The 14,349-nt window shown below is 49.6% G+C and overlaps 1 protein-coding gene across 1 annotated transcript in view; it reads right to left on the bottom strand.

Annotated features, from left to right (window-relative positions):
- NT5DC3 (5'-nucleotidase domain containing 3) overlaps positions 1 to 14,349 on the bottom strand; it is a gene marked incomplete at its 5' end in the record, with an annotated part of 61,866 nt that continues 47,517 nt past the window's right edge. The window contains 3 exons of the mRNA XM_080811985.1: positions 1 to 4,953; positions 6,928 to 6,992; positions 12,545 to 12,685. Of these exons, the coding sequence (XP_080668111.1) occupies positions 4,701 to 4,953; positions 6,928 to 6,992; positions 12,545 to 12,685 (459 nt within the window). The 3' untranslated portion in view covers positions 1 to 4,700. The remainder of the gene's footprint in view (positions 4,954 to 6,927; positions 6,993 to 12,544; positions 12,686 to 14,349) is intronic.

The raw sequence follows: 14,349 nt of genomic DNA, 5'->3' as shown, positions 1-14,349 counted from the left end.
CAAGGACATGAAGGTGGTTTAATACATGTGCACACACATACAGTTTTTAAAAAATAAGCTCTTCAAAATATTTATAAATTTATCTAAAACCCAGTAGTGATTTGACTTCATGGCACTCATTCCTAATTTAGTATTATTCAGCATTTTCTTCCCCTAAATCATGGCTTCCAATTTTTAGCTTTCCTGGCAATTTTGATGGCAAGCATGTGGATGACCATCTTCTCCGGCTCTCAAAGAAGGAACTATCCGTGGGGGAACAGCATTTCCAGGGCGGGGGTTGGCTACCTAAGTCTGAGCTCGTGCTCATTTTCCATCTGTGCCTTAACTACACAGTCTTCTGGGTCTGAAAACAAGCTGGGGCGCCGGGACAAATGGGGTGAGAAATGAACCACACATCTTCCACCCTTTCTCACTGGGGTGTTCTTTTTTGGGTACAGTAGAATTCGATACGGTTTTGCCACTAAAGCACACAAAAACAGACTACTTACAATGAGCCAGACACAATTCAAACTTTTATTTGGCAAGAAGTTCAGTCCTATAACATAAAATCCACATTTAGAATAAATACCAAATTCACATCCAGAATAAATAGTAAGTCTACCTAGTTCGCATGTATGGCGCCTGATACCCTACGGGCACCCTCTGTCATTCTACTAAATACTTGGAACACGGTGTCCTCAGGCTTCAAGCCGGCAGTGCTAAGAAAGTACGGAAGCCTGCAGCGGGTTGGCTGCCCTGGGAAGCAGAGGCCAAGGTGAGGTTTGCATGCAGGACGAGTGCGGGCGAGTGTTCTTGGGATCAACAGCTGGGGATGGAAAAGAAGGAACGAGGAGGGAGGAAGGCAGGGCTGGAGTTGGCTGCTCCAGGAAGGGGGTGTGAGTGACCTCGTCTGAGGCTGGGCTTCTCCATGGGGGAAGCTCTGGAAGAGGGCCGCCAGCTGAGGATGGGGAGCCAGCAGCTGACCCAGCAGTTGGGGGTAAGTCCCTGGGTTCTGCAGGTTCTGCACAGCCAAGCCCATCCCCCTCTATGAGCACATGCACCAGTCAGTGCAGTGAGGGACGGTCACTTAGTGCCCGAGCCTGGCTGTTCAATTACGCACCACAAGGGCTACGCTGTGTGCTAGAAACACCAGCCACAGAAGCACGGGTGCCCAGAGGGCACTAGGAGCGTGGTGCACGCACCTACAGAACTCTCTTCCAGCCGCACGCAGCTCTGAGGCGGTTAACGCGTGCTTTCAGCAAGGTCATGGTGCCATCGCCACAAGCGACGAGAGCAGGGCTGGGCAAACTGGGGCCGGAGAGCCACATCCAGCCTGAAGCTGTTTTGGTAAATCAGGTTGTGACAGAACACGGCGTGCCCGTTCCCAGGGCAGTAGTGGCAGAAAATGGCCCGTGAAGCTGCAAGTGCTTCCTTGCTGGCCCTTTACAGGCAACACTGGCTGAACCCTGCATCAGAGAAACTTCTCTCCCCTTCCTTGCCTCAACCCACAAGGGTGTTAAAGATCCCAAATGCTAATGCAACAAAAAAAAAGAGAGAAAAAATGGTACAAAAGGAAATTAGTATTAAGAGGGAAAAATATAGGCTCCCTTGTAGTTGAATAGAGCAATCAAGGAACGCTGCCTCTGGCCAAATGTAGTCTCAAAGCATTCTGGACAAGGGCCCCCGAGTGGGTCTTTGGCAGCAAATGAGCACTCGGCGCCGGGAATCAAGTCCAGTATTTAGCACATTCTACTGCTTAAAAGGCCTTCGGGAGGAAGAAAGAGGAAAAGCCATTTAGTTCCCCCAAAGCTAAATTAGTGAGGAGGGAAGATTACTTCTCATTTCTACTTTGCAATAATTAAGAGAGCCAATGCAGTCAAAGCAACTAGTAATTTAGTCTGAGATGTGCCCAAATCAGTAACAGGTGGTTTATGTTACATAACATTACTGGTGATGGCAGAAAACAGAGCTGAAGAGACTTTTAAAAATTAAAAAAAACAAAAAAACAAAAAAAAACAAGGCTATGTCAGAAGGAAAGAAGGACCTCTAAGTCAAACTCCTACAATAATATAAAAGCTGAGTTTCATCTATAAAAGCAACTGCAAAACCAGTTGTGCAGGTCCCTTCCTTGGCAGTCCACCCCGGGTCCCACAAGCCCTGCAGAGCCACCGCCATGGCTGGCTGAACTGTCCCTGCACCACCAGTCTAACCGATGAGAAAAACAGGAGATATTGTTCAACATGCAAATCCATCTTATTCTGTTCGCTTTCCAAACTGATCTTCTAAACGGTAGAAAACCGACTCAGTTCCCTTGTACCACTGCGCTTCCCTCAGTGGGCACCACAGAGAGCTGGAAAGAACGAAATGCCCAGGGCAGTGCACCAAACCCCAGCGGAGTCAAGACAGTTGCAGTCTATCTTGACGGAGCCACACGGGAAGCATGCCTCGGGCTGTCCTCCACGTGGACACGGCCGCCGTGACCCACGTGGCTGGCCCTGGCGTGGGTTCAGTCCACCAGGTGCCTGCTGTGTGGGCCTGGCTCAGACAGACGCCAGGCTTCCACTACATGGCCCGTCTCATCCTGCCATGTTCAGTGGCCCAGAGACTGAGATCTTAATTGACAATAGGTTATAAAATTCATCATTTGTTTTGAGAAAAATCTCCTTCTCCCCAAGGCTTGCATCACCTAACTTAGCTGTCCGTGAAAGCAGTTTTAAGAACAGCTCTCCTTGGGGCACCCGAGTGGCTCAGTGGGTTAAAGCCTCTGCCTTCAGCTCAGATCATGATCCCAGAGTCCTGGGATCGAGCCCCACATCGGGCTCTCTGCTCAGCAGGGAGCCTGCTTCCCCACCCCCGCCCCACCTGCCTTTCTGCCTACTTGTGATCTCTGTCAAATAAATAAATAAAATCTTAAAAAAAAATAGCACTACTTCATTCTTGAGTACACGAGACACCTTATAACTGGCACAAGGAGACAGACAAGGATGACTGTCTGATTAGATTAAAACTGAGTAGGGGTGGGGACACCTGTTTTACTTCTTCACTCAGCCTCTCCAGGCAGAAACTCCAAGGCTGAGAGCACAGCCTGTGTGCCAAGGACCCCAGTCCAAGCGCTCCTGGGCCCTCTAGCACCCATCAGATGCCCGTCTACACTACCTTCTGATGCTCTAGCCACACAGGAGCTAACACCCAGCCGACGGAAGGCTTGTCCCGTTCCTGAAGAGGAACTTTGTATAACAAAGTTTCGAAGTAAAAAAGGGGCCAAGTCGGGCCTCCTGGGTCTAAAGGGCATCACGAATGGCATCACGAGGGAAGCCGCGCACCCCACTTCATTTGTGGGCCGTGGCAGGTGGTCTGTGGAACGCCAAGCTGAAATTTCATCCGCAGCGGGCTCCAATACACGGACCACAGTAAAATGCAGAACAAGCGAGCACCGCCCACACGTCCCCGTTCAGGCCGCCGCCATCCGCACCCTCTGCGGATAAACACGCGTGCCTCTCACATCGTCCTCAGAGGGCCGTGAGACGCTGGACCAGCTGGTCTAAGTCTCCTAAGTTCCTAAGTCTCCTCCTGGCTTTGACCGCCCACCTTCAACACAAACCTCGGGAAAACCATCCACACTCCGGAGAGAGCCACACGGCGGGGGAGTTCGAAGGGGAGGATGGGGCTGGGGCAGCTAAGCAGTGCCAGGGCCGCCGCCACCTCCCCTGAGGGTCACGCGAGTATGTTAACCAGATCCTAACCCCGAAGGGCTCCAGGAGGGGCACTTCACGACGGGACATTTTTTTTGCCTGCTTCATTTTCTGTCCTCCAACGGGCACCTCAAGCCAACACCTGGGTGGCGTTTTCAGGGGGGATGAACCCCCGGGAGGCCCACCACGGAGGCACTGGTTCCTCCGGCCTGCTTGTGTCTTGCAGCCGGATTCCACACGGCCAGTCAGCCGGGCTGGAAGGCAGGCCCCCTCCTCGCCCTCCTTCCCCGTGGCAGAAGTGGACCCGCCTATTGCCAGTGACACTGCAGGTGCTCCCAGCACAGAGCAGGACCCGGGAAGCGGCCGCTGAGGACAACCACGGAGCAAGGACTTGCAACTTCTCTTGTTCGGTTACAGAAGACTTTTTTGGCAAGGAGGCGGAGTCTCCCTTTGAGGGCAGCCGCACCAGGAGGCCAAACCCCTGGTACCCTGTACCGTGGGCGCTGGAGGCCACGTGGGGGCCACCTTTGCTACTTACTACCGTGCGAGGCTATTATGGAGCTCATGGACTCCTCCATCAGCTTTCTGCGAGCTGCTTACTGTCGCACGGCGCTGTGCCCCTGCGGTCCCCGGAGCACTGTCCGGGAATGGTCAGCCCGTTTTCCACGGAAGAGTCAAGAACAGTTTCGACACTACAGCGGCTGGAATTGAGAGATGGCATCAAGGGGTCTCACCTAGCCCAGAAACACTGACACCTGATCCAGGACCTCGGTAAACAAAAAGGCTGAAGGCAGGGTTTCAGTATGAAGCTTCCCACTCAACCCAACAAGAAATGCGAAGACGGAACTGGTGGGCTGCTCGAGTCAGTCTTAACAACGTGGAAGGAGTCTCCGTAAGACAATAAATATCAAAAGACGTATTTGTATCTTTTCCAAAAGCAACACTCGTCTGCACACAAGTCAACCCCATCACGTCCAGCCAGTTGGGGGCTGTCCCTGCTTCTGGCTTTTTCTGCAGCCGGGCCCCCGGTTACTTGGCATGGGCCTCCTGCAGGAGGGGGAGTCTGAAGCTGGGGGCCCCGTCCGACCAGGCGGGAAGTTCGTGCTGCAGCGGAGTCCTCCGTGGGTAGAACGTGTGGCTGACGTCGTAGTTCAGCAGGCAGCTCAGAGACGCCATGTAGATGTCGGCAAAGCGTGACAGACGCCTCAGGAAGTAGGTCGGGTTCTGGTCTGTGCGGAACAAGCTTCCAAACTGGGTGTTGAAGAAATTTTTGGTCATTTCTCTGAAGGAGCAAGAAAAGAGCAAAGCAACAGAAAATGATTCAGAAAAGTCTCTTTTTAAGTTAATGAAATCAACATTGCCCTTTTATTTGTATAGGACTCACTGGAAAGGAAAATCAGCCTAGAAGAGCCCCAAGCTCTGCTCAGGAAAACAGTCTGCCCGTCCACTCATTAAATGACTCTAACTGCATTTCCCACTTAGGCCGGCTGGAGAGCAGCGGGGAAGGCTCCAGCTTCGACAGGGATGGTCCTCTAGAGACACATCGTTTTCCAAACCAAAACACAGGGGCAGGGGAAGGGCACGCGGACAGATGCTGGATGTCCTCCGTGTCCAAATCGTCCTCATCTCCTCATCTGCAGAATGGGATCGAGATCCCCTTTCTCATGAGAGAACAGAATATGAGAAGACAAGTAAAAGCAGATGAGACACCCTAAAGTACTGTGAGGTCTGGGAAATTAAGGATTATTTGGTAGTGAAATAAATAAATCTCCATTACCCAATACCCAGCTCCACGCACCTCACTGACTCTCCACGGCCCAGGGGACAGCTTTTGGCAAGGCTGCTCACCCCTTCCCCAAGCTCGAACCCCTGCAGGTGTGCCTCTGTGTGGAAACCAACACCCCATCTCTCTCTCTCTCTCTCTCTCTCTCACACACACACACACACAGAGGATACGTGTACCATCTGACGGCTGGGATCTCACCACTCAGAACAGTCCAGCAAAATGGATAAAGACCACCTGACTGTTAATATACCAGTCACAAACACAGCAGGAAATGTAACCACGTCCACAACCGTGCAACACAAGCCACTAGCTGGTAGCAGCTGCCTGTCCAGTAGACAGGGACGGCAGATGCCATGACAAGCAGAGTAGAAAATTTTAAAAACTCCATTAGGTCTGCAAGCAGAGCAACATAAACGGTTTTTACAGTTTTCATGAAAAACCTCATTAAGACGTGAGGTTGCAGGAGACTGACAACCCAAACAGGTGAAGCGGCTCCTTCATCAGACAATTTGCGATTCCTGGGGTAGCGCCCAGGTCTGGCCTTTGGAGGCAAGAGGCCTGGAGTCCAATCACACCATATGCCTCCCCTCACCCTCTCATGCCATATTTTTATACCAACAATAGATTAAGAACCAAATCAAAAGGAGCCCCAGGCAGCCGACACCAAGAGGAGGACTGAATTCAATATGGCTGTGGCCTCTGCAGCCCCAAGGGATGACACTGGCCCCTCTCCACGCCACTTCCCCCAAGCAGGCTGTCCACGGCTCAGCAGCCAGAACCCAGGCAGTGACCTCCTTCCAAAGCCTAGAGACGGCCATGCCCAGCAAAAGGGGAGGTCACGAGCAAGAGCAGAAACGGCCATGTAAACAGCGTCTGCACGCACAGCATCCTTCTTAAGGAAGCAGGACTGTCCACGGGCCTCTACTGAACAACTGTTCCCTTAAGATGCCACCTGCCAAACTTTTCAGAGAGCAGGTGGGCTCTGCCTAGAAAACATTCTGATACTGAGATGTTTACATATGCTCACATACCCCAATGACAAAGCAGCAGCTGGGCAGTAGGAGCCCTGTGAATTCACGGTGGTTCCAAGCCCGCCCCCCATGCCATCCCAGGAGCCACACTGGGCTGCCAGCTGCCAGCATGAGTTACAACTGGGTCACCAGCTGCGCAGATGGGCAGGTCAAGCGGGCAGGGAAGAGGGATGGGAAGGGACAGCTCCTTCAACCCCAGCGTTCAAAGGCAAGGGCTGGAGGTTTGAGAAAGGTCACTGCTGCCTCAAAGAAATGTCACACAGCGCCCGCTAATGGCAGCCATGGCTTAGTTGTGGCTACAACAATGGCCATGGTCCCATTCACATCCGGCAGCTAAAAAAGGAGGGCTTCCTCGGGCCAGCGCTGAGGATGGCGTGCAGGCTGAGCGGGGATCAGGCAGGGTGGCGGGCTCGCCGTGTTCGAAATGGGCCCCTCTTACCTCATTTCCTTTCTTTCTTTTTTCCACTCCTGCAAAACCAGCTGTGACTCAGGGTCTCTGTGAACCTGCAGGACACAAGCTAATCACTGAGGTTGCTCTAGCCACAAATAAGCTCATGGGGTTATGAGAATTTAACGGGCAACCCTTCTTGGAAGAATTTGATTCCTTGAGGTCAAAGACATAGACACTTGCTTGAAATACCACACTTTCAGATTCCTGGCTGCATTCTTGCCTTCTTCACCAAAACAAAAGTTTTAAATTTCCAACACTAGAAACACGATGTAACAAACAGAGATGGAACATTATGAGCCTATTAAACAAGGCCCCCATGAGCTGGGGCTATTACAGTATTAGTGAAGGCTATGTATAAACACGATGCACATATATCCACGTAAAACATGTGTGTTACATGTGTGTGCAGTGTGTCCCCTACACGTGTGTACCACATATGCAAACATCCACTTACCACACAACCCCCCCATTACACATATCACAGATGAGTATAAACATAAAATCGGCAGGTAGGTGGACAGCACGTCTCTAATTACAAGCATGTCAAAGTAGGCACATGTATGTGGCAATGAACATTTTGGCAATGGATATTTTTCTTTAATTTGTACAAGGAAGGTAGGATTATAAATAGTTTTAGTATTTTCCCTTGATGTGATATTATCCTTTCGGAAGTGTTCAAGGGAAAATAAATAATTGTTCTGTGAAAGACAGGAAGGTAGAGCACCTCAACCGGAGGGAAAAAGCAGAGACTTTTCTAGCTGGGCTGAAATGTGAGCAAAAAGCAAGAAGAGAAGGACAACTGCCCACAACCTAACAAACGGAATCTCACAGGTCTCACGTGGTCGAGCAGGAACGCCCCCGCCAGGGTCAGAGGCGCACGTGACCGCGGGGGACAGGTGGGGCTCCCTGCAATTCATGCTCGCGTGGGCAGCCTTAGAGCCCAGAGGAAAACACCAAACAAGTAGACCATCTGCTTCCCACGTGGGAGCCAAGGCCCTCTGTTTACTGCCTCTGCCCAGCTCAACAGCTAGACTGGCAGTCACCTGCTAAAGGCCTCTGCCACTCGCACAAAACCCGTGTGGCCTGAGCTTATAATCTGGATGGCTCCCCCCGCCCACACTGCCTGTACCAGTGGGAGGCAGCTGCCACTGGACGACCACGGGCTGTTACTGGGGGCACCGGAAGACTGCCCCAGCACTTCCGGGGGTGCTGACGGAGGCTCTGTAAACATGATTTTAATTAGTTTTCACATTTTATTCAAGAAGCTACTCACTGTAGCATTTAGGATCAACAAAATATGCGACTAGATCAGAAGAGGTAAAATGTGTAGGTAAAATGTGTAATTTCTATACACACGTGCACACGCAAACACAGCTGTACAGCACACCTGTGTGCCCAGCATTGTGCTGGATGCTGAAGATACAAGAGAGGACAAGACAGAGGCCCCCTTGGAGGGTACGCCTAGGTAAACAGACCGTGATAAAACCACATAACACCACAGAGAGTGAGGGGTCAGTCTGTGAGCAGGAACGCCCCAGCTCTGCCCACACACCCTTCTCAGCCCATGAACTGGGCACTTCTGTCCTTGTCTAAGCAGGAGGGAGAGACGTCTGCTCCCTTACTCTGCCCATAAATGCAGGATGGGAGAATGCTCTGGTGACGGGCATAAGGATTACCAAAGTGAATCTCCCCGTGCTCTCTTTCTGAAACTGAGCTGCCACAGGGCATGAGAATCCTCCTCTCCACTCCTGTCCCCCACCCCAGGGCCGGCTCTGCGACCGGAAGGGCAACCTCAGGTCTCCCAGCTCAAGGCACATTCCCCAGCTCTTCCAGAGATGGGGCAGACATCACGTGCCCCACTCTGCCCTCCTGGGCACCTTTCTCCACTGCTTACCATCACTGTCAGAACCTCAGCCTCCTCCCTTGGCGCCCACCCCCCATCAGCTTTTGTACATGCTCAAGTCTCCTCTGTTTAAAAAAAAAAAAAAAAGGCTATTTTTCCTTGAGGTACCTCTTTCTCCAGCTCTGCTCCCCCAACAAAGCCAAACTTTTAAATAAGTCTCAGGTGTCTGAAATCTACCTTAAACTACTTCAGAAGAAGTGCGTGCTCATTAGTGATAACTAATCTTTAAGTGAAACTATGCACGCTCAGGTGGGTCGTTAAAATCAGTGAAGACTCAGCAAAAGTCCACACAAGAGGCCGGTCCCATCTTTGGCCCCAATCGTTAATTAGCATAATCAGCTCCACAGGAGCAACAATGCAAATCACACTGCACCACCGCACCAGCCCTCCTGCCCAGTGTGAGTGCAGCCCTACAGTCCAGCCACCCCCAAGCCTCTACCAGGGGAGGCCACATCCAGCCCACCAACCTGTTTTTCCCATCGGCTTCTGTGCTGAATAGTAAGTTCCTTTCTAAATGGTTGGGGGTGTGGGAATCAAAAGGAGAACAATTTTATGACACACAAAAATGATAGGACATTCACATTTCAGTGTCCATCAAGAAAGCCACAGGGACACAACCACGCCTGGTCGTTTACACATGGTCCACACTGTCCTGGGCTGCTCTCGGCTGCAAGCACAGCTGAGCAGCAGTGACAGACGGGTTGGCCCACACAGCACGACACACTGACTGACCTGGCCCTTTGCAGAAATCGGCCAACCCCGGAGCTAAATGTGGTTGTGACATGAGAACCCAGGAAGGCTCTCTACCGCCATCAACCAGCACTGCCACCACCCACCACATCATTTTGGACTCTACTTCGAGGCTAGTTAAACCAAATTATCTTTATTCTTTACAGCTACTCTCTCAAAGCCAAAATTATATTCTTATATTTAATTCATCAGACGTGGCCCCCAACGACACTCTGCTGGCTTCACAAATTAAAAAAATCAAACCCAACCTCTGAGGATGTTTTTCTCTTCAGCAAAGAGTCCAAATAAAGGACGATATTTCTGAAAATTACCCCCAAAGGGGAGTGTCTAGAAGTATGTGGCAGAAGGTCACTGGAAATATTTAGCTTTTCAGGTGAACATGGCGGCAGCAGGGCAGGTGGAAGAAGAACAGGAAACATGAGAAAGGACACCCGTCCGGATCTTTTTTTCATTATCTGCCCTACTTCTCTCTATCCTCGTGACGCTCACCGGACAGAAAGCTGTGCAAAGAGTTAGAGCCTGAGGTGAGAGTGTGGAAGTTAAGATGCTAGAGCCAGACTGCCCACGTCTGCATCCCATCATCACCCCTTACTTGCCAAGTTACTTTCCTCCTCCTCTGTGCCTCAGGTGCTTCACCTGTAACGTGGGACTGTTAGTATCTACTTCAAAGAGTTGTTTTGAGAAAAAAATGAACATAAAGCCTGGAACAGTGTCTACAGTATGGTATCTAGAACATGGCGTCTAGAGCATCGTGTCTGGAACATGGGTCCTACAGTGTTGTGTCTAGAGTGTGGTTCTAGAACGCGGTGTCTAGAACATTTCCAAATAGCTTGGTTCTGCTGTTCACAAACTCTGGAACTCTGGATAAGTTATCTGTCCTTCAGACTCAATTCCCTCTCCTGTACAATGGGACTGGGGACTGGCAATGTGAATGGCAACTCCCTCTTCTTCCTTCCCCCACCTTATGTCTTATATAATTACTTCCAAGTCAGAGAAATATTTTCAGCACTTCCATTCTCTAAAACACAAACTCCTTAATCATCAAACTTTTTATACAGGTCAGAGAACAGAAAACAAAAAAATTATCCTCAGAGCTAAAACGTGGGGCACCTGGGTGGCTCAGTTGGTCAAGCATCCAACCGTTGGTTTTGGCTCAGGTCATGATCTCAGGGTGGTGAGATCAAGTACTGCATTGCAGGGGGGTGGGGAGGGGTGGGGAGGGGTGTGGGGGGCGATAGGAAGGGGTGTAGGGGGCGGCAGGGAGGTTTACACTCAAAGGGGGAATCTGCTTGAAGATTCTCTCCCTCCCCCATCCCCCACTCTCAAACATGTGCCTGTGTGCACCCACACACTCTCTAAAGTAATTAATAATTTAAAATTTTTTTAAATAAATTTAAAATTTTTTTAAATAAAATTCAGTGACACCATCCACATGCAGACCGTGTCTATGTCTGTCAGGCTGCCAGCATGACAGAGGGAAGGTGGCGCTGCCACAGCTAAGGAGAACGGAGAACTCTAACCCTAAGAGCAGGGAAGCACTTTGACGTTGTGCTCAAAGGCTCGGACTTGGACATCACACGTGCCTTAAGTTCAAATTCTTGCTTTGTCATTTTACAACCTCAGACACGCTGCCTCACTTCTCAAACACCCATTTTCCTTATTCTAAGTAGAAAAACTGTACCTGCCTGCAAAGGACAGCCGGGACTATTAATGACTCGTGTGTGCAGAATAAGCACTGCGCACAGCGTCTGGCATGTGAAAAGTAACTATTATTATTGTCTGACCTATGCACACACTTGAAGCTACATTAACCCAGAATTGATGCCTTTTATTTTTAGAAAAGCACCTCACAGACAAGCATAGTAAGGGACGCATCACAAATCCTCATCACAGACCAGCCAAGAACCAACGTGGGCAGAACACACTGGAAGCAAGGCCCAGGGGACGTGCAAGGTCCCATGCTCCGGAATGTGTGGGCCCCGGAGCGAGGGCCTGGCCGGCCGTTCCTCACAGCTCTGCCTGAGCTCACTGCCAGCTGCCTCCATGCGGGCTGCCAGCTGGGCAGGGCAAGGCAGTCCCCTGCCCATTCCCAAAGTGGGCTGGCAGGCTGTGGGCCACGGGCCGTGGCCAGAAGCTACAGGTGTGTTAGCCAAGAGAGCGGGCAGCGTGCTCCTTATCCTAAAAAAGCACTCACGCTGGGATGGCTGCAGGCCAGGTCAGCTGAACTAAGCAGGAAGCGAGGTGTCTCAGGAGAAGGGGGAGTGGGTCACAGCAACAGCGAGCGGTAGCTTCCGCAGGTCAGAAAAATCACCAAAAACAACAGTCCTCACTAACAGTCCAAAACTGGCTACATAACTTACACAAAGAAGAAACTGCCACTGAACTCCACTGAGCCAGCAAATTGTCGGTATTATGTTCAAAATCAAGTGGAGGCTACATGCAGAGATACTGACTTCTGCTTTGAGACCCTCTCCAGTAAGCCGTAATGCACAGCCTGAGGGGTTCATTCCACAGGACCCTTCATTTTACAGATGGGGAAACTGAGGCCCAGAATGAGGAAGTCCCACAGCAGCAGGCCCAAGGCAGAAGCAGGACTGGTCCCACACATCAGCAGAGGTTCTCGAATCCCACTATCCCACAGGATGTCTCCCAAGAGAGCTTTAGAGGGGAAGCGAGGACACAGGATTTCCACTGACAGAGGAATCTACACAGACCCCCGTGTTTACACGGCCCCACAAAGCTCTTCTCCTAAATGAATCTGCGGGGCACTTTTAAAGCTCTCTTCGCTCTCTTGGGGGCAAAATAGAAATAGCCCCAGGAGTTATTCTATAGGATGCCTTACACCTCATGCTTTATAACCAGAGTTAAAAAGAAAATATTTGAAATAACTTTGATTAGAGGACTAACTTCAGATGTAAAGAAAAAGGAGGGGAGAGAAAAAAAATCCCAAACCTGCATCTGCTCCAATAACCCGGTCAGGGTCTGCAGCCAGGTCATGGTTTGAATGTACTGCTCCGTGTTCATGATCCTGAGCTCGGACCTCAGCTCCGGGATGATCGCACCAGTTCGCCAGCCGTGCTTCAGGGTCAAATCCTGATCACAAAGAACACCAAAAGTCAACATTCATCTCGACAGAATTTAAACCATTCCGTTCCCTTTCCCAGACGCAACAGGTGTGCACTGAATTACTTTTTCATTGCAATGCCTAGTTATTAACCAAGCCAAATTTAGTGAATTACATGTAATTAAACCAAGTCAGCCCCAGGCTTTGACCATAACACCCAAAGAGAGTTTCTGTTCTGGAAATAATGGCTGTGAATCAAGCCCCCGCAGAAACACAGGGTCTGAAATCATTAACCATGGTCTGTAGAACAAGAGTTAGGTCAGGGGCAGAACAAGAGGCTCCACTGAAATGCCACCAGAGGTCTTCATTCAATTTGTCCACAGACCACTGGGGAGCATCCACTGTGTGCTGGGCCTTGTGGGTTATGAGGAATTATAAAATCTCAGGCTTGGAAAGATCCTACAACACAGACATACATGATCACATTTCTCATGCCAGATACAGTGAACTCGTGATTTGACAATTAAGCCAAAGTATCTGTCAACAGATATATCCTGGGAAATCTAAGCTATACAATCAGCATACTAAATGGTCATTCATTTTCTCATTTGGCAAATATTTATCCAACTACTAAGTGCCAGGCCCTGTTCTAGACAATGAGGATAAAACAATGAACAAAAACTGACAAAACCCTGCCCTCATGGGAAATACATGCAAAAAATAAACCAAAGTATGTACAAAGGCAGGTGGTGATAAATACAATGGTCAAAAATCAAGCAGAATAAGAAGGAAAAAAGTTACCATTGTATATAAAGTGGTTAGGAAAACAAGGCCAATAAAGGGATGTTTGAGAAGAGATCAGAAGGGAAGGAGAGTGAAAGTATGAACTCTGCAGGAGGAGAACAATTCAGGCTGGGAAAACAGTAAGTGCAAAGGCCCTGGGGCAGGAACATGCTGGGGTGGGGGGTGTGGAGATAGAGTTGTAAAGGAACAGCCAGGCAGGGAGCCTAAAGCTGAGTAGGAGAGGGCAGAGGCAGGTTCTGCCTTCAGAGAGGAGGGCTTTAGAAGGACAGATCAAGCAGGGCCTTGTAGGAAACAGTAGGAAATCAGGCTTTTATTCTGAAGAATAAAGGAAAGCTTTGAGGTTTTAAGGAATAAAGTGGCACAAGGTTTCAAATCTTCAGAGTTCACTGGCTACTCACCTAAAGCCAGAATCCCTGCTCCATAAGTGCTAAGGATATTGCCTACTTTCTTCACCTACTGAATTTCTTTAAACCTTTCAGCATTTCTCCTCCTATAGTACATGAAAACCTACAGCATAACTTTTTAAATACTCCCAACAGTGGCAAACTTTTGAAGGTAGCTTTTATTTCTGAAAATAAGTAAAAAGTCATCTGGAACATTTCTAAGACTTAAGCATATGACAATAAGTTACTAATAATAAAACTGATTCTCTCCTGTGCCTCAACCTGGCTCTCAAATCTATTCCTAAAGGGGCACCCAAATGTGTGTTGACAAAGAGCAACATTAGGAGTACCTACATTCCCAAGGTGACTCCCCTGAAGGATAATGTGCTTTGCCACATGATTTCTGACATGTTAATGAATTGATCTTTTATAACAGTGGTTTTCAAACTCTGGCATGGGATCTAACTATATGCTCCAAGAGACTATTTATTTACTAATTTATTTAT

Source organism: Martes martes, assembly GCF_963455335.1.
Source record: "Martes martes genome assembly, chromosome: 8".
NCBI lineage: Eukaryota > Metazoa > Chordata > Mammalia > Carnivora > Mustelidae > Martes > Martes martes.
The sequence above is the reverse complement of the archived record's forward strand: the minus strand, read 5'-3'. Positions and strand labels throughout refer to the sequence as shown.